The sequence below is a fragment of the Elgaria multicarinata genome, chromosome 3 (assembly GCF_023053635.1).
Source record: "Elgaria multicarinata webbii isolate HBS135686 ecotype San Diego chromosome 3, rElgMul1.1.pri, whole genome shotgun sequence".
NCBI classification, from domain to species: domain Eukaryota; kingdom Metazoa; phylum Chordata; class Lepidosauria; order Squamata; family Anguidae; genus Elgaria; species Elgaria multicarinata.
The window spans coordinates 131,287,864-131,315,566 of NC_086173.1; the positions used below are offsets into that span (position 1 = coordinate 131,287,864).

The window sequence follows — 27,703 nt, forward strand, 5'->3', positions numbered from 1 at the left end:
ATGCAGAGTGCTGGGTTCGGACATCAAAACTAACAGCCAAGGAATGGGGCCTTCTTGGGTTATTTGGGCAAGTGATGCAACGGAAAAGGAATGCGTAAGCAGGAGGCAGTGTGCTCACCCCTACATGGCCCCACCAATTCATGCATTGTTAACCCTTTAAGTTGTGTTACATGTCAATCAGGTCTATATCTCATGCAGTTTCCATTCCTTTCAATAGGACTTGCAGAGAAGTTCTAGGTGGATTGTGCCCTCAAAGTGCAATCTCCTAAGTGCGCTCGTACAGCAGCAGAAGCAGGAGCATCCCTTCCCTGTTACCACAGAGAAGATTGAGAGCCTACTGCAATCATGATGAATTCCCCTCAGTGTCTCAAAACAAGTAGCCTATACACAGATCCTAATTAATGCTCAATTAACAGTACTAGAGCACTACTACTTCCACTGTGAACCACTTTTCTGTGGCTGGCTAGAGTGCCAATCTGCTAGCTTACCAATATTTGAATCACATGGGCACTTCTCCAGATACTAGTTCCAAGATCCAACATGCTATTAACATCTGGGAAGTAAACAGAGCAATGAGAGTGCATTAAGAGGAAAAGTTAGGGATTTTCCTCTTCTGCCGTTTAAAATTTAAGTGACCCCTGTAAGCATACTCAGCACCGTTATTTTCAAGTACAAATGATACGTAGTGGTCTTCTCACACAATTACACAACAAAATTCAGATCTCTCTCTCTGCTCACTATTCACTTCAAGCCATTCATTTTCCTGAATGAATGAAACTTAAAAATAATTGCCTAATGTATGAAATTCATCTCTCTCCTCTTCATTCTGAAAGGCTCTTTATTTCAATGGGAGTTTTCCAGACTCACGGCCTTGTATTCACCAAACAAGAGAAGAGTCAAATTACCTTTAATAATAATTTCCAAAGAATTCTGAGAGCTTCCAAGGAAATTCTTAACATATTCACCCATATCCATTTGCATTATCATCACACCCATGAGGCAGTAACCTATGCTGCCATTGGGATCCACTGCTAACACAAGAGGGAGAATGTGGTTCATAAAGCAACCATAAATGAGTGCAAATGCTTGTTTCCAGAAAGGGGCCGGTTAGCAAAGCTTGCAAAAGATAGCTCTGCTAACCTGTCTTGATCTGGAAATAAGTGTTTCCATTAGTTTTTGGGATGCTTTAGGAAGAGTTCTGGTAGTAGTGGGTCCTGCTAGCAGAACAGAATGAGCAGGAGCTCAGAGGCAGTATCGGATACTGCCCATTAACTTTGTGCACATCGTTAGACAAGACAAAAACAAGAAAACCTTGGTAACTTTGCTTAATCCTATGTCTACACAAAAGTAAGTGCTAATGAGTTCAATGTGGCTTACTCCCAGCTAAATGCATATAGGATTGCAGCGTAAAACAGTCATATTCCCTTTAGTTAAGCCTCAAGAGGGCTGGATAAAAAGATGAAAACCAATCAAAAGATATTGCTCTGATTATAATCTGAAGTTGGCTCCAATGTTGACAATCACCCGACTTTCATATGCCTTCTTCACAGTTCTCTCAATTTGTTTCAGAAAAACTTGTGGGATTCGCCCACATAAAGTGTGTACTGTATCGAGGAATTTTGACTGCAGAGGGTAGTACATTGATTGGAAGAGATTGTCTTCAAAGGAAAACTAAAGAGGAAAATGGATAAAAAAGACAGACAACATCCGTCATATTTATTATTGCATTCCTTTAAAAACAGCAATCCATTTTTTTAAAATGTTGAACCTTCCAGTTTTACACAATCACATTTGTACCATACAGAGGTAAACCAATGTCAATATTGTGCTTGTCCCTTATGCAGCCAGATTCTACGCAGAGTTAGTTTCTCCTAATTGGAATCACACCACTTCCATCTAGCCCAGAATGGTCTGGCCAATAGGGCCTCTCCTGGATTAGAGGCAAGGGTCTTTACCTAGTTCACTATCTGAGACACTAGATTGGAGATGTGGAGGCCTGAGGAAAAGAAACTCAGAAAAGTTGGAAAAAAACACCCACCTTTTCCCCCCAGGCACTTTGTTTGGTGCATTTCCCCAATTTTGGGGATGTTGGTGTTGGTGTTCTTGAGCTTTTTCTGGGCTTTCTCATCTCTATACAGGTCTTATATACACAAAACATGCACTCGGCCACCAAATTATGACCCCTCTCTCGTCATCAACCTAAGTCTAATTTTCTCTCCCCACTCTAACGATGACTTTCAATACATTGCAACACTTATTCCTCCTTTCCGTCTGCAAAAAGCAGTATTTAAATGCTAGGGCAGAATGGCACCATCTCAAGCAAGCTGCCGCTGCTGCAGATACTGAACTGAGTTTGGGCTGTTCTGTTGTGAACCTGGGCCAACAAGTTGGGGCTTGTCAGGCTACTGGGCTGTACTACAGCTAGAATGTTCCCAAAGACTTTGATGGCCAATGCAGTTGGAATGTCTCCCTGCAGAAACAGGGAGACCCAGATTCAAATGCCCACTCTGCCATGAAACTGACTGGGTAAACTTAAGCCAGTCACTATCTTTCAGCCTATCCTACTTTAAAGGGTTGTTGTGATCTTAAAAGGTTGTGAGGATAAAAGACCACGTATACTTTGAGCTCCTTGGAAGAAAAATGGATATAAATGTAATGTAACTAGATGCACAATATCACATTATAACACCATATAAGACTTTGCTCTCTGGCACCGCAGTACTTACATCACGTATCACTTCATATAGTGCTTTAAAAGTAGGCTGCTTATCATCATGGTAGACGCCCCTGTTCCCATGGAGAATAGAAATGCCTTCTTCCTCTGCACCTTTACAGTTACTTCCGTACATGCAGTGATCTGGCCGGTAGTTCCATTGACAAGGAAACAGGTAGAGACATTCTAGAAAACCCAATTTGAGAGGGGGAAGTGCAGAGGGGGGGAAATGACTTTACACAGCACAAAGAAATTACCAACCAGTAAGAGGTATCTATAATTTTGTACAAAACCCGCAAATATGAGAAATGTGTAAAAAGAAGAAATTAGGAACAGATATGCGTACATTTAATTCCAATAATTCTTTTTGGTTACATGATTTGGGGTTATGACTTTGGGGTGAGGAGGAACAGAAGGGTTATCGGAATTGGCAGTTTTCAAATAAATGGTTTAGGGAAAGGCCACCTTCAAACCATGGTACGACGACCATATGAAAAGGAGGACAGGGCTCCTGTATCTTTAACAGTTGTATTGAAAAGGAAATTTCAGCAGGTGTCATTTGTATATATGGGGAACCTGGTGAAGTTTCCTCTTTGTCACACCAGTTAAAGCTGCAGGTGCCCTGCTCTCTTTTAAATCTGGTCACTCTAGTATAGCTCCTGCAGCTTTAACTGTTGTGATGAAGAGGGAATTTCAGCAGGTACTGCATGCATAAAAATGACACCTGCTGAAATTCCCTTTTCTATGCAACTGTTAAAGATACAGGAGCCCTGTCCTCCTTTCTATATGGTCACCTTAAGCCATGGCTAATGCTCTGCGTTTGTTTCCTGAACCAGCCTTCCTCAACTTGAGTTCCTCCAGATGTTTTGTACTAAGTCTCTAATCAGACTCAGGCAGCATACTGTAGCTCTAGCAACATAGAAAAATGAGCATTAAAATGCCCTCTGCTTCTGTGTAAAGGCATGGTAATCCTTTGTCAGTGGGATCCAGTGATGTGAGAGCTAACAGCTCCCCACATGGTTACATCTATTGTGCAGAACAATTTTAAGTGGTGAAATCATACATCAAGTGACCATCTGTTATCATCTTTAGTTTGGCAGTCCAGGTAGAAGATTCAAAAATCGGGTAGGGGGCGTGCACAAGGTGAGGAAAGTCTACATACCACTCTCTCTGTATCAAATATTCAAACAAAAACAGAATATATTATAATATATACACATATGTCTATAATATATACATATAGAGTTTGTGCATCATGTACCTGGATTAAAGTAAAAAATAATATTGAGCAAGTCCTGGTCTCCCCATGTAATGTAGTTTTTATACTTTTGGTATAAAGGGTACAGCATCTCTTCCCATGTCAAGCCTGCTGGTATCATGCTGTTCTGAAAGACAGGGATAAATGATTTTTTTAAAAAAGTAGCACTAGTAGAAATCACAGCAGGAGGAAAGCAAAACAGTGGTCTAAGAAGCCCTGCTGGGTTCTTAGAACCAATGAGTACAAAAAGGAAGAGCTGCTTTGGACAAGATGGCCCTGTGGTCATTTCTATGTTCAGCTGGTGGCTCAGGATCAGCACACCTACACAAGGAACCTATGAAGGAAAGTTGTGCAGGTTGTTTGCGTGAAACTTCTCTTTCCAGATAGGGTGATTCTGCACAACCAGCTGAACATTCAAGTGACTACGTATTTGGCTGACCACTTAAGACTGCCAAATTCAAGGATGTCCAGAAGCATGGTTTAATCTAGCCTCCTTTTAGTGTGCACCCAATTTGCATCTACATTTGCATACATACCGTGACACAGCTTGCTTGTGTGCTTGTTTATTTGCCCAAAGCTGAAGCTCTCTGGGCAGTTTACAACAATTAAAACCACAAAATACATAATAAAACTACATCATTTTATATACAATATAAAATGTAGATATTTAAAACTACAGCATAAAAGTACAAACCAAAATAAATCCTAGCAGCAATGCAGAGATTTAAAATGCAGTAACAAATTGAATGTAACACACCTACTTACTCCTCTTATTTATTTAAATATTTGCATGCCATCACTTTCACTCCCTTTTATTTTTCTCCATTCATGATGCCACTTCCTAAATAAGAACTCTGGCCCCACACTGGGTCATTTAAAAAAAAAAAAAGAGGGAGGGGGGGAGAGGCTCAGCAGCTGTCCCAAAATAACCTCTAGTCAGCCTCTTGGGTTTCATGAAAGCTTTAATAGTTTCCTAGGAAGAGACCACAGCTCAGTGGTCAAGCACGGGTTTTGAATGCAGAAGGTCACAGGTTTAAACCCTGCTTTCTCCAGCTAAAAGGACTAGGTAGCAGGGGTTGGGGAAGACTTCAGAATGAGGCCCTGGAAAGCTGCTGCCAGTCAGAGCAGACACTACTAGACTAGATGGACAAATAGTCCAACCTGGACAAAGTTCTGCCTGGTTCTGGCCTGATCCACTCCAGACTTGCTAGTTCTACCTTGGCCGTTCCTCCTCCCTAGCCTGCTAAACTCTGCTCCTGAACTGTCAAAGTCCATCAGGCTCCAACCCTTCCTGACAGAATTTGTCCTGGCTGTGCTTCACCTGACCCCACCTGGAAAAAAGGAACATAGCTCAGTGGAAGAGTACATGCTTTGCCTGAAGGTCGCAGGTTTACTCTCTGGCCTCTCCAGTTAAAAGACTCAGGTAGGTGAGACCCTGGAAAGCTGCTGCCAGTCAGAGCAGACAGTACTGAACAAGACGAACAAACATTCTGACCTGGTCTAAGGCAGCTTCCTATGTACAGGAATCATCTGAGCCATACAATTCTTAGTGCTGTGATCAAATTTGGAGCTTCTGGAGAAGGGTGTTTTTTCGGGGGATGGGGGAGGGAATCTATGAATAATATCTGAAGACACATAAGGTCCTGGGACTTGAGAATACATTGTTGTTTTGCCTAATCAGGTGAGCAGAGAGATGTGAAACATATCACCATCAAAATGCTGCCAGACAAAGGCTACCCTGATGATGTCCTAGTGTGGTACCACCTTCCTGTGGTACCATAATGACGATCCTTTCACACAACACCCAGTCAGCCCAAGTAAACTATTCCTTAGCTATGCTACTCTGGGAAGAAGTGACTGATTCTGGTGGTCAATACACATTCCTCAGAAGACAATTGTCCAGGTTGCTTTATTTGATGTGCGAATCTCATCTGTATAAAAATGAGCTAAACCTGTTTGGACCAAGGACACTTTATAAGAGCATCCAGAAACGAGTGAAACCTAATCCTGGGCTGATGGGATGAGAAAGGTGTTTATTTCCGAAAATAAAAACAAAAAACAAAACTTACCTTGAACTGGGTATTTCTTATACGGGTTAAATTCATTAGCATGACCCCAGAATTGACTCCAGTCATTCCATAATATGGGTGGCGAGCAAACCGACTGTACCAGCCAATCTTTGGTATTTCATGTTCTGGTGCCATTGCAGCCAGCTGCGTGGAATTGAACGCTCTCAGAAAGCTCCAGATGTCATCAATGGGTCTCAAGAACAAGACATCTGTGTCCACATACAGAAGGGAATCCACGTCTTTTAAAATCATCTTTGGAGATGGCCAGGAGTTGGAATAGAAAGGGGAAAGGAAAACACAACACAATATAGACCAAAGCAGAACAATTACAGGCCAAGAACTCATTTACCCTGTGTATACTTACAAGACACAAAACAGCATAACCTTTGACCTAACCTTCTATTATGTAAAGAAATGTGCCGTATAAGTACATCAGAGTCTACCTGAAAAAGTGAAAAGTTTACCATGTTATGGGCCTTAGCTAGACCTAACTATTATTGCGCGACGGAGGGGTGAAGATCTCATGATGTTTTTATCACGAGATCCCCCCTCTGTTTATACGCAGTGCACGCGGCCTGTTTATACGCACCCGCCATTTTGGGTTTTTTTATTATAGGGAAAGATACGCACAAGCGCTCGTGCACAAAAGGTAAGGTGTTTTTTTAAAACAAAAGTATTTTCCCTGCGCACCCCACCCCACCTCCGATGGGCGCAGTGATCCTGAGGAGCTCTGCACCCTGTGCACGGGTCCCGGCTCCTTGCAAGGACAAACCGTGACACCTGGCCACACAAAACCGGGCTCAAAGGGTAGAGTGAGATCCTGGGGCAAGGGAGGGATCATCCCTCCCTGATCCCGGGATCCCCTGTGTGTCATGTGAATGCCCTGGGATTTTGTCCCTTCTAGCTAAGGTCATGGAGTCTAAGAGGATGAGTGGCGGGGGTGAGGAGGTGCTGAGAAGAATGTATGTTCTTATTTATAATATTTATACCATGTCTTTCAGAGATTTTTTTAAAGAAACTTCCAAAACATAGCTACCAAGTAATATGAATAAAACCAAAAGAGAATCACATCATTAAACTTAAGTTGTATTAGTAAAATTTTTATAAACAATAAAAATAGATTTTTAAAAAGCAAATTGCTGAAGCACAAGACCAGCAGTGGGAACATACTGTTGGGAGCAACTCCTATAACCAACTAAACACCCACGGCAGGAATCAAATGGGAAAGTCCTTTACTTTTCCCTTTGATATTAAGGAAGACCCCTCCCTAAAACTAAGGTTTTAAAAACGAATCTTAGGTTTGGAATACTTAGTACTTCTATTTGCCTCTAAGTTAATTTGTGTCCTGGCCTTGCATCATTCCTCATCAAAAAAAGCAAGAAAGCTCTTGCGCTTCCTATTGGCCAACACAGTTGACCTTTGCACCATCTTAGGGAGTTCAAGGAGTTTCTGTTTGGTTTAAGATCTGTACTTACGATCTACCCTCGTCTCTCATCACTGTCATTTCCCTGGATGTTTTATAGATAATGTATTGCAACCAGTTAACTAAGGACCAGCCACATACTCATTCCCAGTTCTCAAGATGAACTTCCAGGACACAGCATACCCGTATGGACAATCCGCCTTCTATCCCCTGTATGTAGGAATAGGTAACAGTGTTATCTGCAATGTAATGATCCTTCTCTTAGTCTGAGTCTTCTCTCGCTGGTGCTCTCTCTCTCTCTCTCTCTTGTCTATCTGCAGGATCAGTTAATAAAGCAATATTGGATTACTCTAAATACTGTTGTCGCCTTGCTTTTCCCCACCATAACCTGGGTATCCCAATTCCTGGTGCAGCACATCCAAAACCTTTGGTTAAAGATCCTAATACATGTCCATTCAGGAGATTGTACGTAATTTGATATGTACAGCAACAAGAATGAGCAAAATGATACCATGATCAATATAAGAACTTAAGAAGAACCATGCTGGATCAGACCAATGGTCCATCTAGTCCAGCACTCTGTTCACATAGTGGCCAAACAGCTGTCAACTCAGAACCCACAAACAGGACACGGTGCAACAGCACCCTCCCACCCATGTTCCTGAGCAACTAGTGTATATAGGCTTACTGCCTTATATCAATTCAGACCTTTGGTCCATCTAGTCTATGGCCATCTACTCCAACTGCGAATGGCTCTCCAAAGTCTTTCGTGCAATCATATGCATGTTTAGCCTGGAAAAAGTCCTACAACTCCCAGCATTCCCCAGCCAGCACTGCTAGGACCTTTTTCTCTATCTAAACATACATAGGATTGCATCCTAAGATCCTTGAAGTACTGCATACACAGATCTGTGATTGAACTGGACCCCTTCCCCAGTCTGTTCACTTTTGAACTGTTGGACAAAATTGTAATGCCAGATGGATTTCCGTGGTTGGCTAACTAGTTATCTCAGTGTCAATATATCAAAGGGGAGTAGCCAGTCCATTCTTATTCACAGTGTGCCCTCTTGTGGCCATCTGATTATGTATGTATCCATTCATAATTCCAGTAATTTCATAAAAGTCACATGAGTTGGTCTCAGTATTTCTTCAATTGTAGCTGAGTGCCTCTTTTCTAATTTACTTTCCTTCTATTGTCAGAAATAAATCTCTCCCTTTGTTTGCCTTCTTCCATAGATTATTCTATTATTAGAGAGCCAAACACTAGCTCAAGTGTGCGAAATCCAGGTAGAAATTACCACTCTGCTGCAAAGTTCACTAGGCCTTGTTCAAGTCCCCCATTCTCCCCCAAATTTCCAGTCCTTTGACTGGGAGCAGAGGGGAAGGACAGACACGTAATCCCATGTATGGCCCTGATCCCTTGGAAGATAATCAGGACTGGAAGGATACAAATGTCACCCTTAAAACCACGTACACCTTTAAATTGGCCATAAAAGATTTTCTATGCCACAGGACATATTTAGCAGAGAAAATAAATCTTGAATGCCAAATCTGAATCATTTGTTATTAAGATCTCAATACGTGAATCTCAAATATAATACAGCACTTCCTTGTTTGGGCAATTATTGTATTGTCTGAGCTAACAATTTTTTAAAAAACCTCATAAATGAAATAAGCCATTAATTCATATCTGTTTTCTTGGAAGTTAGTCTGGATTGCATAATAAAGTATTCTTTGATACAACCTATTCTCAAGAAAATTTGCAAATATCCCTAAAATAATTTTTTTTAATGAACATGGGGTGGCATTTGTTTTGTGTGTGTTTGCTTTACTTGTGGCTTTTAGGACTACTCATTGGTGGAAAAGGCTACTGTTCCATATAGACATCTTTTCTGCAGAATATTTCCACTTAAGAAATTGTTCTTTACTCCATTTATGACAAATGTGGCACTTTTGCCTAAAACATCTGACTTTACATTACCCTTCTTCCATTTTTTTCCTTTATTATTTCCCATGGATTAATTCCCAGTCTCTCCAATTCATATATATTCATTGCAGTGGAATCGAGGATGTTCACAGAGAAGTAATGAGTGCCATTTATCATGAAAACGCCCCCCCATTCAACGCCAACTTCCCACCCCCACATAAAATGAATCAAACCCTGAGGCCAGCAGAATTGTCTTGGATTAACACCACACTTCCCTTTGAGGCTGGGCATTTAGGGAGAGAAGTGTCGGTATGGATCTATTAGGCCGCACTCTTCCTTGAGCTGTACTCTGTTAATCAAAATGTGGTCCAGCTGAAGTCTGAACTAAGAAACTCTTTAAAATGCTTGTATTCTGCTAATGCTTATATAATCTTGTGATAAGAGTTCCTCGCTCCTGATCAAAAGGGAAGCTCTAGTGACTTTAACAGAGCGTTGATGCTTAATAGGTGTGATTTCCCTTTGTGACTGTGCTGCAGGGATGAGGGATAGGCACAACTCTAGGTCAGGAAGCTATTAAAAGCACATGGACATGCTTTTACTCCAGGCGCTGGAAACCAATTTGAGACAGATTGCTGTTTGTCATTTAAAAGACATCCCTGAACAGGATTCCCTCTCATCTTTCTGTACTATGACTATGGGCTGGTAATTCCATCAAGCTGCAGCAGGGGGAGATGAGGAGTGGAGCCACTCTATCAGCTCAGCTGAAAGACCAGCTTCATGAGACTCCTCCTCTTCCTAGCAGATTCCATTCCAGATTGTCATTATAAGGACTAGTATTCAACTTTAACCATTGTTTCCTGAGTTTGCTTCCACCCACCCACCCTTCCTTCCCCACCCCCCTCTCCTCGTTTCTGTCATGCCTTTTAGATGTTTAGACTGTGGGTCTGAACTGCCTTTATTGATTTTATGAGAGCAGCTCTGGAAGCCTTTTGACTAAGCAGAAGGGCAAAAATGCTTTAAAGAAAAGAACGGGGCTGTCACTTGAAGGGCTCCATAATAAGATCCACATTGTGTTAGGAGGGTATAAGAAATTGACAATATTACTATATCATATTTTTAATCCACCCAATATAATAAACAATAATTTATTAAAAGTATAATGGGCAGCTGGGGTGGAAGAGAGAGAACTAACTGGGGTGATTCTTAATTGAAAAGGAACACAACATGTTAGTACTATCTAAGGAATGGTTTCTTGAAATAAGGAACAGGTGTCAAGTCTAGCTGGTAATGATATGGGCTGAAATGACCATTTGATGCCATAGTTCTTCAAGGAAAATGTTATCTAGCTGAAGAACGACAATGTTATAGTACTGTTTGCCCTATAGCATCCTTCCCCAATCTGGTAGCCTCCAGATGTTTAGGAATATAACTCCCAGGATTCCTGACCATTGGCTATGATGGCTGGGGCTGATAGAAGTACAAGTCCAAAACATCTGGAGAGCGTCTGGCTGGAGAAGGTCGCCCCTATAGTGTATGTGCCTGAGCTTGTTTCCTTGAGGTACATCCTGAGAACAACTGGCGCAATCTACAACATCACAGGTAGTGTGTCTCACAAAGCTCCACTTCCAGATTTTGCAGTGAAGGAGTCAATTCATAACTTTATCACAATGTTCTTTGCAACTTCTGGCAAGCCTCATGAATACAGCTGCCCCAACAAACTTGATACTTCAAATACCATGTTGGAATATCTGCCCATGAATAAGATTCAGAGGCTTAGGATGCAATCCTATACCTACTTACCTAGGAATAAGCTCCATTAATTCAATGAGACTTACTTTTGAGTAGACATGTATAAGATTGCACTGTCAGTTAAGTTAAACTTCCACTAGTCAGAGCCTGATATTTTTTAAAATAGTAGTAGTGTTGGAAAAACTCTAGACTAGAGCAAAGACCTGCTACCTCCAGGAAGCTGCAGTCAAAATAACTATATAATTGAGAGTATAAAAATGATGCTTATCCACCCAGCTCATCTTTGTTCTGCCTTGAAGTATGCTCATGAGACTAACAAATTCGCTCAAACAGATTAAGAACAGGAAGAAACCTGTTCTAATACAGCAACCCCCAACTTGGTGCCCTGGCATGTTGGCTGGGGATGATGGGAGTTGTCATCCAAACACATCTAGAGTGCACCTAGGTTAGGAAAGGCTGATTTAATCTATTGCTTCCTTCTGTGACCCTGCTGACCTGTTCCCATTGCACTAGTGGTGGGTCCCATTGGCATATGGATAGTATTGGACACTGCCCAGTAACTCCTGCGTTTTGCTATTCAATAACTGGTTGGGAGGAAGGGGCACAGCAGCAGGTCTTGTTTTTTCTCTGCTACCCAACTTACAAGACAAAACACCACCACTGAGACTGCCATCTTGTTGGTTTTTGGAAAAAAGGGAGGGTCAGAAGGAGGAGCCACATGACAGCTCTGCAAATAAAAGGACCATATCCATTTTTGTATAAGGCCAATACAATAATCTGTGATCACGTTCTTTAGGCTCTGCTTATGGAAGTCTGTGGTGCCTTACCGGAAGAAAGAGACGCTGGGCAGCGCATGGCTTGAATAATTTTTTCCATTCCTGAGCATTTCCTACGGAAAAGGCGATGGGGTAGACATGATATTCAAACTTCTTTGTGTACGAGGGAGGCCATTCCTGTAACTGTAAAGCACAATGAGGAAAGTGGGGATTAGACTCCCAGGGAGGCAGTTTATGGAAACACTACTGCTACAGAGTCAAGCAAATTAAAGCAAAGCCCTTATCCAGACTGAGCTTTATTGAGAATTTACTACTTGAAAGAGTTTATCTGCTCATTAACTTGTGAGTGTCGGAGCATTTCTAAGTATGTCTGCAGGCTTATAATCGAAAGATCTTAGTTTAGTTGTGTGTGCTTTTTTAAAAAAAGAAATTACCAAAGGGGACTCACTTTCTTCTCAAATTCAGACTTCAGGGAATCCTCAGCGAAGATGTGAAATTTGAGCTTCCTGTAGCTAAAGAGAACTGCTGATTTCAGCATGATGAGTGTTTCTTCCAGTCGGTCACCACACGCTACCACCGCCAGATGCATCCATTGTGGAGCGGAGAGCTGGAGGGTAGAATGCTTCTGGTCCTTCGGTCTCCTAATAACATCAACAACAACATCAGTAACTACAACATATGCACTTGAATGTGTGTGTTTTTCTTTTTTGGAGACTTGACATTAAAGGAGTACAATGCTATAGGGATGAGAAGAGTGTGCCAGGGTTATTTCCATCATGTTACCCAATTGCCTCAAATTTCAGGTGCCATCACCTTCCTCAATCATCTTCTGGCATCACAATTGTTTCCTTACACAGAGCAAATTTCATATAGTTCAGTTTTAGCCTTATGTTTAAATAGCAATTAAAGCGGAAGATTCAGAAATACAGGCATGGCTGTCCAAATAAAGGCTGGGTGGTTTCAGAGGTTGCTGGGAGCATAGGCCGGCCAAAGACACAAATTACTCCCGCGTCTTGTCAGCAGCTTTCCCGACTACAGAAATGCGTATCCCAACTGTAAACCAAAGGCCTCACTGTTCAGAGGGCAGTTATCTACCATGATACTTCTTTCACAGCTTTTAGTCATACTTCCCTTCCAGAATGGGCAACTTGTGGCCTTCCAGATGGTTTTGGCATACAACTCCCATCATCCCTCACCAGTGGCCTTGCAGTCTAGGAATGATGGGACTTGTAGCTCTCCAGATGTTTTGCCTCCCCTCCATACACCCTCTATTATCTCTCTGCCTCCTGACTTACACAACTTGTTCAATTCAATGTTTTTTAGAAATTCAAAGAGTAGATATGCACACAGGAACTGTTTACACAAAACAATGCCATTAATTTGAACAAACGATTCTCAGTACAGAATCGTGGCTTCCTTGGTGCAAAAATACAAACAGTCCTAGGACTGGGACACTTCAACGTAAACAGAACAGGGCTTCTCCGCCCCCTTCCAAAGCCTAAAATAAGGTCCATAATAGCAGCTGCTCTATATTGCAACATAAATCTACTTGTGCCTTAAGGGACACTAGTTCTTGGTTCTGCAATGCAATATATTTCATTAATTGCTTAAAAATCCGAAGGCTTTTGTCTTAATTAAAACTCAGTTTCTGCAGTGAATAAATGATGGCACACTACATTTATGCAAATAGTATTTACTTTCTGGCCAATTAGTGCAAACCCCACTGAATTATTAAAGTGTATAATTGGCTCCTTGCATGGATTGTGCTCTTTCCCCTTGCTTACTGCTCTGCTTTTTGTCTACTTCTTCTGTGCTTATTCTTAATTGCATCACTAAATCAAGCAGTACACAGAAAATGAACGTTTTGACATGGGCTCTTGGCCATGAGCTCCAATCGAAACAGGTAAAAAAAAACAACCCAGCTGTATTTCTTACGTTGAAGCCAGAATGTTTTCTGTCACAAATATAGCCCTTAACGAGGAGCACCAGTTTTACGTATGATCTTGAATTCTCAAAGTTGGCATCTAACACTGGATTCCTGGAAGCGTTCATTTTGTTGGAGTTGCTAATTTCTGGGGATGTATATGTATGTAAACTTGATGGCACAATCCTATACTGAAGATACGCCGCCTGTGGAGCAATAGGATGAAGCCAGGGGAGACTAGGAATTTTTGTGAACCGACCAGAGAGCTCCGGCTATTGGGCAGTATAGAAATGCAATAAATAAATAAATAAATAAATAAATAGGATTCAGTGGAAGCCTAGCTACCCCCAGCACTAACTTCAATGGGAGGAGAAAACATTAAAAAAAAAATAGCCACCACTGTATGAATGGCCATTCCACCCACATCAGCATATGATGTAACTCAGGAGTGTTGAATCTCTTTCAGCCCAAGGACCAGATTCCATTTTGGAGAAGCTCTCAGGGACCACGTTCCAGTGGTGAGTGGGACTCAAGGTAAACGGGTGTGGGCCAAAAATACCGGAATATTTTATTCTAAAGCTCTTACTTCCAGTAAGGAAGCCTTTGGAGAGGCATTTCAACCTTTCGGAACAGAGAACAAACTGCACGAAGACTGGGAAACCACGAAAGGACTGGTGGTCCAAGGAAAGGGGAGCGGGTGCCAGGGAAGGTGACGTGGCCACCTGAATTTGGTTCCTGGTATAACTCAAAACCCAATAACAGCACACGACTGCCAGTATGTAAACCCCACATAGGGAGACCATACTTCAGATGATAGGGCACCCAGCATGGGAGTATATCTCTCTGGCCCTGTCACACACTGTTACAGCTCACGAGGAGGAACTCTGGTGCCGCAGAGTTTGCCATAAGAGACAGCTTCAGCACCGAAGGATTGCTGGGGCCAGGAGTTGTAGCGGTCTGCTTCTTCTGAACAAGCAAGAGGAGAAAGCACTGGGGCTGATTCACACTACAACCATGTGTGTGAAAGAAAAAAGGGTGCGTAAAGAAGATTGGGTTGTAAAAGAGGATGGGAAAGAAAGGCTGGAGTGTTGGGTTATTGTGCCAGAACTTTTCTCTCTCTGGAACTCTGTTTGTGCTCAGAAACAAACACACATCACGCAGGTCTTACACAGCAGAGCTGGTTTATTTCCTTCAGGCTTCTGTGCAGTTCAGTTCAGATCAGCACACTGAGGCATACACAGAGAGCAGTGATCATAGAGCAGTGATCAATAAGCAGTGATCAGTTCCATTTTACAAAGTGAGAAAATATATACACATCTTACACAATTCTTATCTACATTACATACAGCTGTGATGAGGCTAACTTAGAATCTTGGCAAGGTTCCCAGAACAGCCTCTATCTCAAGGTAATTGCCCACAGATACTTTCTCTGTTTAACCCTGAGATAGCCATACACACACAATTTTAATGACTAAGCAAGTATTTCTTTTCATATACTTAACAGTCCTCCTCTTGCGCATGTTGTTTAAATTGTGTTACAATCTGAGACCCAGCTTTAAAAGCATCTCTTTGTGTTTTACCATTGAACGTTCCACCTGTCCTTCCTCATTTTGTTTTACTTTGAATACCCATTTACTGTTAATGGCTTTACGACCTTCAGGTAAAGGTACTAGCTCCCACGTTTCATTTTTTTCCATTGCTCTGATTTCCTCTGACATTGCTTCATGCCAGCCCTGAGCTTCTGTAGGTTCCATCTCCTGAATTTCCTCAAATGAAGTAGGTTCATAGGCTATTAGTAAAGCTCTATGAGAAACCTGTTTGCTTTGGTATTCATCTGAATAACGAATTGGAGCTTTGCGTTCCCTTTCTGATCGTCTTGGCATAGTTACAGGCATAGTTTCCTCCTCTACAGTTTCTTCCCCATCCCTCTCTTGCTGAGATTGTTCAGGAATTTCTTCTGTTTCTACAGCTTTCTGTTCTACAGGCAAACTTACATACTGTTTTGTTTCCTGCATTTGTTCATGAAAAACTACATCTCTGCTCACAATTACACTTTTGTGATATGGAGACCACAAACGATAGCCTTTTGTTTGTGTATCATATCCTAACAGTTTACATTCCAAACCTCTTTGAGCTAGCTTTCCTGGTCTGTTTTCTTTCTGAATATGAGCAAAACATTTACTTCCAAAAACCCTTATATGTGACACTCTAGGTTTTCTTTTGTAAAACATTTCATATGGAGTTTTTTCATGTACAGAGTGGTAAAGCCTGTTTAACAAATAATTTGAGGTGGACAAAGCTTCTGCCCAGAACAGGTTAGACAATCCTGACTCTTTCAATAGAGCTCTTAACATGTTCTGCAAGGTTCTGTTTTTCCTTTCTGCAACTCCATTTTGAAATGGTGAATATGGAGCAGTAAGGTCATGTTGTATACCCTCATCACTGAGGAATTTTTTAAATTGGTTGCTGAGAAATTCACCTCCCCGGTCCGTTCTTAGATTAGCTATAGGTTCTTTAAATCTATTTTTACTCCACTTAACAAAGGCTTTAAACTTTCCAAAAGTTTCACTCTTCTGTTTTAACACATACACAAATCCAAATCTACTGTAATCATCAACAATAGACAAGAAAAATCTGTTTCCTCCTTGACTTGTCTCAAAAGGACCTGCAAGATCTGCATGAATTAATTCAAAAATTCTTTTTGTTGTTCTCTCACTGTGTTTTGGAATGTTTGACTTATGACACTTGGTTTCACTGCATACCTTACATTCTACATAGTTAGAACATGGTTTGATTTTCACCCCTTCACACAATTCTGGAATCTTAGAAATTGTTTTATAGTTAGCATGACCAAACCTTTTATGAATTAAATGGATACACTCTTGGTGTGGTTTGCAATTGGCTATTGTTTTTGTTGTGACTTTGCTGGCTACAACTTCATTTTCTGTACAGGTATTAATCACATACAAAGATTCTTTCATTATTCCCTGCACACACACCTTGTTTCCATGTTTTATAGTACAATTTTCTTCAGTAAAACAAACCTCATACCCCATTTCTGTTAACTGAAACACACTTAGAAGGTTTGTTTCTAATTCTGGTACATATAAAACACTTTGTAGTTCAACTCCCAGACAATCAAAATATACATTACCCACACCACAAATCTGGATTTTTGTTCCATTTGCAAGAGTAACACACTTTTGCTCTGAAGTAGAAGCTTCCAAGGTTACAAATGAAAGTTTGTCTTTTGCCATACTTATTGAAGCCCCAGAGTCCAAAAACCAAGGATTCATTGTCTCTTTGACTCTTGCTAGAAGACACTTCTTTGTTGATTCAGCTTCATTCATGTTGCTTTCTCCTCTCCACTTTGCTGTCAACAGCTTCTTCTTCTTCTTGTTGCAATCCCGCCTTAAGTGTTCTGTGGAACCACAGTTAAAGCATTTCCTTGCCTTTAATGCAGCCACCACATCAGAAGATTTATGGCTTTGTTGAAATTCAGCCACAGGATGTTTAAGGCTCTGTTGTTTTGAAGCTTGTCTTCTTTCATAGGTTTCCAGTAGTTTTCCAGCTACATACTCAAGGGTTAAATTTTTCTCCTCTTGACTTTCCATCATGGTGACAACCGCGTCGTACGATGAATCAAGACTTGACAAAATCACATAGACTTGGTGTATAGTTGTAAACTCCATCCCTCGTGCCCTGAGTTGATTGAAGATTTCTCTCATGCTTTTCAAATGGTTTGACATAGACTCCCCTGGTTTCAGCTTCATTCCATACAGTTTCCGGGTTAGAATTACTTTACTGCCCGCTGTTTCTCTTTGATATACAGCTTGTAGCGCATTCCAGCACTCTTTTGATGTATTCAAAAACTGAATGAAGGAAATTTGAGAGTCTTCCACAGCTAATGCAATAACTGCCATTGCTTTTGCATCGTCCTTAAACCATTTAGCATTCTGTGGATCTGCTCTATCTGGTGGATCCTCTGTGACTACATACCACAGTTCAGCCTGAATCAGATACATTTGCATTTTGTAAGACCATAATGCATAGTTAGAGTCATTCAGCTTTTCTAACAATTGATGCAAACCAGACATATTAGCTCCTGCCATTCCCTCTGCTTTAGGAATTGGTATCTCACCGTCCTCCTGCTCAGAGTCCTCCTCAGAGTCAGCCGACTGAGATTTTTCCTCACTTTGCAGCACTGGCTTTAGCTTGATGTCTTCCTTCATCAACAGTTTTCTGTTTTAGCAGACTCCTGGTTCTGGTTCTGATACTGCACCATTCCCATCAAGTTCTGGTTCTTCTGCCTGGGTTAGGCTGGCGTAGGCTGGTCTAGGCTAGACTGGGCCCATAACCTTTGTTGGGTTATTGTGCCAGAACTTTTCTCTCTCTGGAACTCTGTTTGTGCTCAGAAACAAACACACATCACGCAGGTCTTACACAGCAGAGCTGGTTTATTTCCTTCAGGCTTCTGTGCAGTTCAGTTCAGATCAGCACACTGAGGCATACACAGAGAGCAGTGATCATAGAGCAGTGATCAATAAGCAGTGATCAGTTCCATTTTACAAAGTGAGAAAATATATACACATCTTACACAATTCTTATCTACATTACATACAGCTGTGATGAGGCTAACTTAGAATCTTGGCAAGGTTCCCAGAACAGCCTCTATCTCAAGGTAATTGCCCACAGATACTTTCTCTGTTTAACCCTGAGATAGCCATACACACACAATTTTAATGACTAAGCAAGTATTTCTTTTCATATACTTAACATGGAGTGGGGTTGGGATTGACATAGCAGGAGAGAAGAGATAGTAGACTCCAGGAGAGAGAAGGAAAAACAGAGGGTGATGGACAGAGAAGAATGGTGGAAAGGGGGCAAAGAGAGGATGATCTGGAGAGATAAAGAGAGAGAGAAGAAAAGACAAGCTGTTTTACCCACTGCTCAGTGTTCTACAAAGCTGCCTTTGTCAGCACCAACAAAGCTGTCTTTCTTGGCACTGGACATAGCTGGTGTCAGGGTTGAGTGGGCTAGAGGGGGATTCCCTGGAATTCCCCCACAGAGGATCTCATATGCCAGCGCACAGTCTCTCCCTCACCCCATTTATTTTTGCAAGGTGCACGTTGCCAGTGCTAGGCGCAGAAAGATCATAAAAGCACATTGCAAAAACAACGTTCTGAACCACAAGGAGCTTCAGTCAAAACAACAACTGCCCCCTTCCACCCTTGCTCTTAATTTGGTTTATGTACCAACACATAAATTGCTTCTTTTTTCTGACGAAGAATTGCAGTAACTTACAAGGCATTTCCCCCTTTAGTACAGGCAGGTAGTAACTGCATACATTTACTGCCTTTTAAGAATCTGAAATCAATTCACACGAGCCACAACAGAGCACAGGATGATACATTAATAGAAGACCTGACTGTGCAGCAACCATATTAAGCTGGAACCCAGAAATTATAAAATAAAAGGAATACAGAATGAGGTGTGCAACCCAGCAAAATAGCTACAGCCACAACCCAGCTTTCTACAAAACGTGCACCACAGGCAGCCAACACATCACTCAACCAGGCTTGCCAACATTTATTTATTTATTTATTTATTTATTACATTTATATATCACCCCCATAGCCAGGGCTCTCTGGGCAGTTTACAGAAATTCTAAAATTGAGATAAAAACGAGTATACAAAATTTAAAATTCTAAAACGCAGAACATACATACATAAAGCATTAAAAACCGTTAAAAATAAACATGTGGGTGATTAAGATGTGCTGCCATATGCCTGGGCAAAGAGGAAAGTCTTAACCTGGCGCCGGAAAGATAGCAGCGTTGGCGCCAGGCAAGCCTTGTCAGGGAGATCATTCTATAGTCTGGGGGCCACCACCGAAAAGGCCCTGTCCCTCGTTGCCACACTCTGAGCCTCTCTCGGAGTAGGCACCTGGAGGAGGACCTTAGATGTTGAACGTAGTGACCAGGTATATCTCATCCCAACAATGTAATACTAGGGATGTCGGAGAAATCTGCCGTTTATACAAATGAGATCGGCTTTCTGTGAATCCAACCTGCAGATTCCACAGTGGACCTGCTTTTTCCAAGTCATGTGGATTCCATGGTCTGGTTTTTCACATTTTAGCACATGTAGAACGAAATTTTGGTTACAAAAAAAATCAGTTCCATCAATTCCAACAGAATGAAAGACGCCTGACAATTTACAAAACACTGATGGAATAGATTTAACCAAAGCCGTACATCCGCTAAACCACCTCAACAAAACAGAGACATGAAGGCCCAGCTGTACTGCATATCTTCCAAATTTCTCCAAAATGTCTGGAGAGTTTCCGGGAAAAAGGGCATTTATTTATTTATTGCATTTTTATACCGCCCAACAGCCAGAGCTCTCTGGGCAGTTTACAAAAATGTGTTACTCTACCCACACACCATGTTCAGCCAGAAAGAACATATAGAGATCATTGGTGCCTGTCTCCACACTATGTATGTCTGTTCCCTTTGATTACTATGTGTAATTATTGTTCAGAAGTGCCACGGAGACATATGAGGTTACCTTATACCAAGTCAAACAAAAGATCCATCTAGCTCAGTGCCACACTGGCAGCAGCTCTTCAGGGATTTACCCAGCCCTGCTACACAAGATCCTTTATTAACTGGAGATGCAAGGAATTGAACCTGGGACCTTCTGCATGCAGTCCATGTGCTCTACGACTGGGTGACAGCTACTTTCCCCTTTCAATCTGGGCTGAGCTACTTCCTCAGAGAAAGCACATTTATCTTGAAGGATACTTATTTTAGAAATGGAGGAGTATTTTATGAGAGTTAATATAATGTCTAAAGCAGATAGCTCTGCCATCAGAGGTGAGGTGGGTGATGACCAGGGGGAGGTCTTCTCTGAGCAGACCCTAAATGAGCTCTAGTCCATGTTATCTCAGATTCATCCCACGTTCTTCTTCACCTGTATTCTCACTGTCTCACTGCTGCCAGTATCTTAGGGTGATTGCTTCAGTGCACACTCTGTGGCAAAAGACCAAGCATGATGCAACCATTTCACTTGCCAAGAGAATCAGATAAACTTCACTCTATTCCTATCAATCCTGAACTACTCAGAAAGTTCATCTGGCAACACTGAGCTTGTGTAATGGGAACAGAGACAGAATATTGCTTTACCACCTTCGCTGCCACTGAGCAGACCCTAAATGAGTTCTAGTCCATGTTAGGTCAGATTCATCCCACGTTCTTCTTCACCTGCATTCTCACTGTCATCCGTGCTGCTTCACTAACAACAATCAGCAGAAAAGGCTGTCTAGGAGCTATCGTTTCAAATCATTTGGGTCAGCTCTCCATTCCAGAGATCAACCAAGATTTCAACAGGATAGTTAAAAGCATCGACTGGTACATCCTCAAGTGCAGTTTGGAAACTAGCTGGACTCAACAGTAGGTGGCAAACCAAACAAGTCAGTCAACCAGCTCTGCAGGACACAGCAACAATTAAAATCCAAATCTCAGCCAGGTATCAGTCTGTATGTGACAAAGGGGTAACTTTAATCCCCTCTACATCCTGCCCAGTCCTATCCCCAAACTCAATAGAACACCAAATCCAGCACATGACCTGCTATATCTATGAGATCCAAGATGTACTGGGCCACGGCAGCAGTACAAAAAGAGGAGTATCAACATGAATATTGAACCTCTCCAAAACTAATAGCCTGAACACCCCAACACTAGATCTGAGACCACCTCTGCTAGCTCAGTAAGGAAGTCCGCTAAGCAATGGAGTGGGCAGCCTACTAGCAGAACTCCAAATCCATCACTTGAATGCAACACCAGGTACCTGTGCTCAGCGTAAGTGTTCTGATGGATAGGGTACTAGATAAGCAAGATAAGTCTCAGAAATAAGTCCCATAACATTAACAGGGTATTATATTATTCTGAAGTGTGCATAGGACTGCAACCTAAATGGGTCTGCTTCCAAGTAAATATATTTATAGTTAGGCTGCATTTGTAAGCATACTAATCATAGACTAGTAGAGTTGGAAGGGTCCTATGAAGCCATGGAATCCAACTCCCCACTCAATGCAGGAATCTACCTTAAACCATCCCTGACAGATGGTTGTCCAGCTGCCTCTTGAATGCTTCTAGCGTGGAAGAGACCACAACCTCCCTAGGTAATTGGTTCCATTGTCATACTGTTCTAACAGTAAGGCAGTCCAGCCAGAATCCAGCTTCCCGTAACTTGAGCCCATTATTCCGTGTCCTGCACTCTAGGATGATCGAGAAGAGATCCTGGCCCTCCTTTGTGTGACACTCCCCTCAATCTTCTGTTCTCCAGGCTAAACATGAATGATCTGTCAATGCCAAGGATCTATCAGCCAAGAACTAGTCACTTTGCCAATTCGTAAAAAAAGAAAAGAAAAGAAGTCACAGGACAGGTGCAAGGACTTGCAGGAAGGGCAAAGTGATAAACACAAACTCGCTGTTACATCTCAGTATGCAACTGTGTAATCATTGCTTGAATTGGTATGGTGGCCCAGAGCCTTAGCATTCAGGGGACCCAAAGTTCTGACCTCCGCTAAAAACCAATATGCCTTATACTGAGTCTTCGGTCCATCTAGCCCAGTATTGTTGAGACTGACTTGAAGTGGTTCTCTGGGGTTTAGGCAGGAGATTTTCATGCCCAGCCTGGGGATGCCATAGATCAACTTTCTGTATGCAAAGCACATGCTCTACCACAGAGCTACAACCCCTCCCTTCTCAACCTCACAGTATTATATATGAATGCTTACTTGATATAATATGTAAATACTTAAGGATAGATTTATTCTCTCCAGCATTATCCACACTTTAATCAGTGGAACTTTGGAAGATTGTACTCCTCTTCCATGTAGATTTGGGCAAAAACTATCAAAGTATAAGAAGATGGATAGCTGAAAACTCTGTATCCCTGCTTCTTTATTCTGACGCTGTCTCCAATGATAAACAGTGCCTGCCAACCCAGACTTTGTAAGATGTAACTTAGGGGAAATAAATAAGACCCAGATAAAATAAAATTTCAGAACATCAGATAATTTATATTCATTTAAATGGGAGACTCGCAGTGGAATCCTATACTCCAATACTCCAGGGTGAGATAGGCCACCACTACACTGATGCAACATCCACCATATCCTACACTTGCCCAGGTCAGAATAGAAGGGGGAAACACACTGCTCCAAAAGCACAGAAAGGAGCAGTAACAGCCACACCATCAGCGTCCATGGCAACACCACCAGTGCCCATCTACTATGGCCGGTGTGGCAGTGTTGCAGAGATGACATGGCATAGTTGTAGAGAGGTTGCAGGGAACACATGGAGGTGATGTGGTGAAGTTGTGGAGATGCCATACTATCTCCACAACTTAGTATCTCCATGTCAGCGGGACTTGGGAGGAGCCTATCCACTCACGCTGATAGGGAAAACACCATTATGTCCTCCCACTGCACCACAACACACAACCTGCCAGATATAATTGTACCACAGCACTTCCCATTGTGTGTGGCATAAGAACATAAGAAGAGCCATGCTGGATCAGACTAAGGGTCCACCTAGTCCAGCACTCTGTCCACACAGTGGCCAATCAGGCATCGGCCAGGGATGAACAGGCAGTACATGGTGCAACAGCACCCTCCCACCCATGTTCCCCAGCAACTGGTGCACACAGGCTTACTGCCTCGAATCCTGGAGATAGCACAACCATCAGGGCTAGTAGCCATTGATAGCCTTAGCCTCCAGGAATTTATCCAACCCCCTTTTAAAGCCATTCAGATTGGTGGGCAAGAAAGATGCCAGAAACAGGATTTGTAGGCATCTCTGTACACAGAAGTTCAATACCCCTTATACCACATCCTGCGTACAAGACCTGCTTCTGATCACAGTACACAAAGGGACTGCAGGAGAAGGTATGCAACACAGTATCCAAACAGCTCCCTTGAGAGGAGGCCTGCAGAGAGCACCTATACTTTTATTTGTTTGTTTAAAATATTTCTTGGCTGCCTTTCAGGGCAGAAGCCCTCCCAAGGTGACCTGCAACAATAGAACATATAAAACCAATACATTATGAAAAGCGATAAAAACACAATAAAACTGTGAGAACACAATAAAAACTACAATAAAAACAACAAAAATGAATACAGCAACAACAGCAATCAGTAGCAGGACAGAGTAAAATAATATGTTTTCTGGCCATCTTAGAAGCTTGCAATGATGGATGATGGAGCATGGCAACCCCACCCCCTGATGGCAAGTTATTCCAGAAGTGTGGGGCCACTGCAGAGAAGGCCCACTTAAATGTGGTCACTCACCTAACTGCTCTCGCAGGTGGGCAAGTGAGAAGGGCCTCTCTAGCCGATCTTAAAATGGGGGCAGGCTGATATGGGTGAAGGCAGTCCTATAGCCTTCCTCTGGGCGAGGGTTCAGGATCTATTGAGGGGTGGGGAGACTTGGCCAAGCAGGGGAAGGAACAACTGGGATAGGCAACAAGGGAAGCCAGAACTACACACTGTCAAGTGGTTCATTCCATAGGGCACAGGATTGGAAAAATGGAGATGGGAGTTCAAGCCCCATCAGGAAGAATAGGAGGAATAGGATCCCACATCTTTTGCACTCCTGAAAGAGACCCTGAAAGAGAAAGACACATGCATGGAGTCATCACTGCAGCAGGGCTTCTGTGCAGTGAACAGTTGTTCAACAAACAGCAGGATAGCAGGTGCATGTCAGGAACACCATTACCTGTTGCATAACTGCCTGTCATTGGGATGGCAAGTGTGCTGTAGCCATTGGCCATACTGGCTGGAAGTGATGGAAGTAGATGTCCAAAACATCCAGAGGGCTTCAGGGTGGTGAAGGCTGCTATTGCTCCCTCCGCCAGCATAACTAAAGTATAGGATTGTTCCCCTCACTTCCCATTTCCCAGAGAGTTTTTACCATGTTAGCACTGCATTCATTCGGCACTGCCTAAAGCGTCCATGATAATCTAAGAGATATGCTCTGAAGAAAAATGACTTCAGGAGGTACAGTTGCTAATGGAAAATAATCCTGTCTTAATGCACCCATTTGAATTCAGTCCATGATCCACGCCTGGCCACAGTAAACATCCCTTGCTCTCAATCAGATACAATGCTGGTAAGAAACCAGCCGCTTTAATAGGGTAAAGAATACGATCTTGGAGAATGGGGCAGTCTTTCATTCAGAACATCTCTGTGAAATCATGAATCAAAGGCACACAGAGTTTATTTGATAGATGAGGTCACACTGAGCTAGAAAGGGGATGGGAGAGCAGTTTTCCAACCCCGAGAAACCACAGAGCAATTAACTATACTTCCCTGAATTAAAAGCCTATTATTTTCTTGCATTTCAGTTACACCGTATTTTTTTTAAAAAAAGTAGCATAACAGGCATAAACTGCAGTATGTTTTTCTAATTGCAATTTTATAAAAAGCTCTAATTAATGTCTAAATTAAAGGCATGTTGACTGTTCAGTTAATTATTCAGCTTCATATTATTCTACAAGCATCAGTAAAGGCGCACACCTGTCATGACGTTCTGTTTTCATTTTGACACACTAGTGTGTTTGGGCAGGGGGTGGGGAGAGAAGACAGCAGAAATTTAGTTGTTAGTGTTGACAGATCTACTCTAAATTGTCACTGCAACTTAATCAGTAGCATTGTTTAGAACAGTCTTCCCCAACAAGGTGCCCCCAGTTGTGTTGGACTGTAACTCCCATCATCCATGTTGGCTGGAGATGGTGGGAGTTGTAGTCCAATACACCTGGAGAGCCCTGGGTTGGGAAGGCTGGTTTACAACAAATTCAGTAAGTGTTTTTCAAGGCTGACCTCTCTTTCACAAAGATGAGCTTTGCTCACACATCTTTTATCTGTGCAAGAAAATGGGACTCTCAAAGTACGTTTCCCCTAACGGGACAAAGAGCATCTTCGGGGATGTGGGTCCAATTTTCATGGGGACAATACCCCCTCCCCCAAGAACTAATGTCCTGATCCAAAGTGCCCTTCACCCCATCAATTCTTAAGAAAAATTAAAGAGACAAGAGATCCCAAATATGGATCTTCTGTATCTCGTCAAGATTGGACCTCAGGGGTACAGAAATAGGGATGCTGCATTGTTACCTCCAAACATTTTCACTGTATTGTAGACAACACTACTTTGTTTGGTTTTAATTCCATTTTTTGTAAAGTCTGTTTTCAACATGCTTGTTGAAAAATCTCAAATATCTCATTAAGTCAGAGTGTTCTTGCATCTAACATTGCCTTCATAAACTTAGCCATGACTATTTCAAAAGAAAAGTCAGTCAAGGAGAATATTATTTTTAATCTATTTAAAATTCTGCCTCAAGCTTATCTTAAAAGAGCTATCAATCCATTCACTTGGATCAAAAGCAAGAAAAGAGATGTAAATGGATCTGGAAACCCATAAAATTAAGGGAAAGACACTGAGTTAGGAAATCTCAATATTCTTTCCTCCCACAACACTATTCCAGAAGCTTTTCTGCCCAGGAGAAAAGCAACCTGAGGAGGAAAGGGCACAAACATTTCACAAAATGAATTAAACGGAGGATGACTTCAGCTGTTCATTCTGACAAACTTTCTGGAAAGGATGTATGCTTCTCATATTATAGATTGATCATTTATGTTACCCACTTCAGTAAATGGTTTAAAAAAGCAGGCTAAGGTGTCATCTAGTGGATCTCTAAGGGTTCTCACTTGACGATTTTTACTCAGGTATGATCCTACAGTGGAAGGCACTCTGTACCGGTTGTGAGTGGCACACAAGTACTCGGTTATCCAAACCTGAGTCAAGTGAAAAACAGCTCTAAAAGAATTGCAAATTCAGTAGGTACTACTATGTAATGTGAAAGAGAAACACATTTTCCACTGCCCGGGACCCCAAAGTGTTCTCTCTCTCTCTCTCTCTCTCTGAGGTGTGTGTGTGTGTGTGTGTGTGTGTGTGTGTGTGTGTGTGTGTGTGTGTGTGTGAGAGAGAGAGAGAGAGAGAGAGAGAGAGAGAGAGAGAGAGAGATGCATCTCTTTCAGATGTTGTGGAATACACACAAGGGCTATGTGCTAATCCGTACCCTGTAAAGATTAGCCCAAGGCTATAACCCTCAAACTTCTTCAAAGTAATTCCCGTTGCAAGCAAGTAAATTTTCATGGAATTCTTTCTCCTTCTGTTAGGATTGGGGCGCAGGGCTACCACGAGGCAAAACACGCTGAGTCGGAAGGGTGGTTAGACCAGTGAAGAGCTGTTTCCTTCCACGCCAATGAGATGGGGATCAGGGTACAAGAGGACCCCCAATCTTTGAAGAAGACACACCCCATTCCACCCTCCCAATTAAAACAACAACAGCCCAACACCGTTCATTACTCATTCGCGATCGGCATTCAAGACGCAACGCAAACCAGAAACGAAAGGGGGGGGGCAACTCCACGCCGAAGGAAGGAAGCTTTACCTAACGCTTGCAAACTTCCCTTTGGCCGCGCTTCGTTTGCCTGTCTTTTTGTGGAGACGTGGCTGCTGCTGCTGCTGCTGCTGCTTCTCCCTCTTGGAAACCTGAGCTGCCCCTTCCTCCTCTGGCTCCGCAGCCGGGACGGCTCGGAAGTGTGCCTGGGCCACCAGGTCCCCGCCAGGCGCCGAGGAGCGGCTTCCCTTGACCGCCACTTTCAAAGGCGGCTCGTCGTCGTCGTCCGCGCTGCCCACGAAGAGGTAGAGCAAGAGCAGCGTCCCCAGGCAGAGCGCGAGGGCCACCACTTTGCAGTAGAGTTTCATTGTGCGCCGGGCAGCGGCAACAGCCTCAG

General features: G+C 42.4%; 1 protein-coding gene across 3 annotated transcripts; it reads right to left on the bottom strand.

Annotated features, from left to right (window-relative positions):
• On the bottom strand, positions 1-27,703 carry GXYLT2 (glucoside xylosyltransferase 2). 3 transcript variants are annotated; one of them, XM_063123416.1, is made up of 8 exons: positions 27,358-27,703; positions 12,364-12,556; positions 11,967-12,098; positions 6,041-6,292; positions 3,975-4,098; positions 2,727-2,899; positions 1,606-1,671; positions 1-553 (listed from the first exon to the last, which is right to left on the bottom strand). In XM_063123416.1, exons 1-8 carry the CDS (start codon positions 27,672-27,674, stop codon positions 500-502), a joined length of 1,311 nt encoding a protein of 436 aa, XP_062979486.1. In that variant the 5' UTR covers positions 27,675-27,703; the 3' UTR covers positions 1-499. The 3 variants fall into 3 exon arrangements, with proteins under 3 accessions (XP_062979486.1, XP_062979487.1, XP_062979485.1); XM_063123417.1 differs by lacking the exon at positions 1,606-1,671; XM_063123415.1 differs by lacking the exon at positions 1-553 and having other exon boundaries at positions 1,204-1,671.

Coding starts and splice junctions, on each gene's coding strand:
- GXYLT2 (XM_063123415.1), bottom strand. CDS start 27,674: ATGAAACTCTACTGCAAAGTGGTGGCCCTCGCGCTCTGCCTGGGGACG. Junction 6,293..11,966: donor CCCAGCGTCTCTTTCTTCCG/GTAAGGCACCAC, acceptor CCATCTCCAAAG/ATGATTTTAAAAGACGTGGA. Junction 4,099..6,040: donor TAAGAAATACCCAGTTCAAG/GTAAGTTTTGTT, acceptor CCTGTCTTTCAG/AACAGCATGATACCAGCAGG.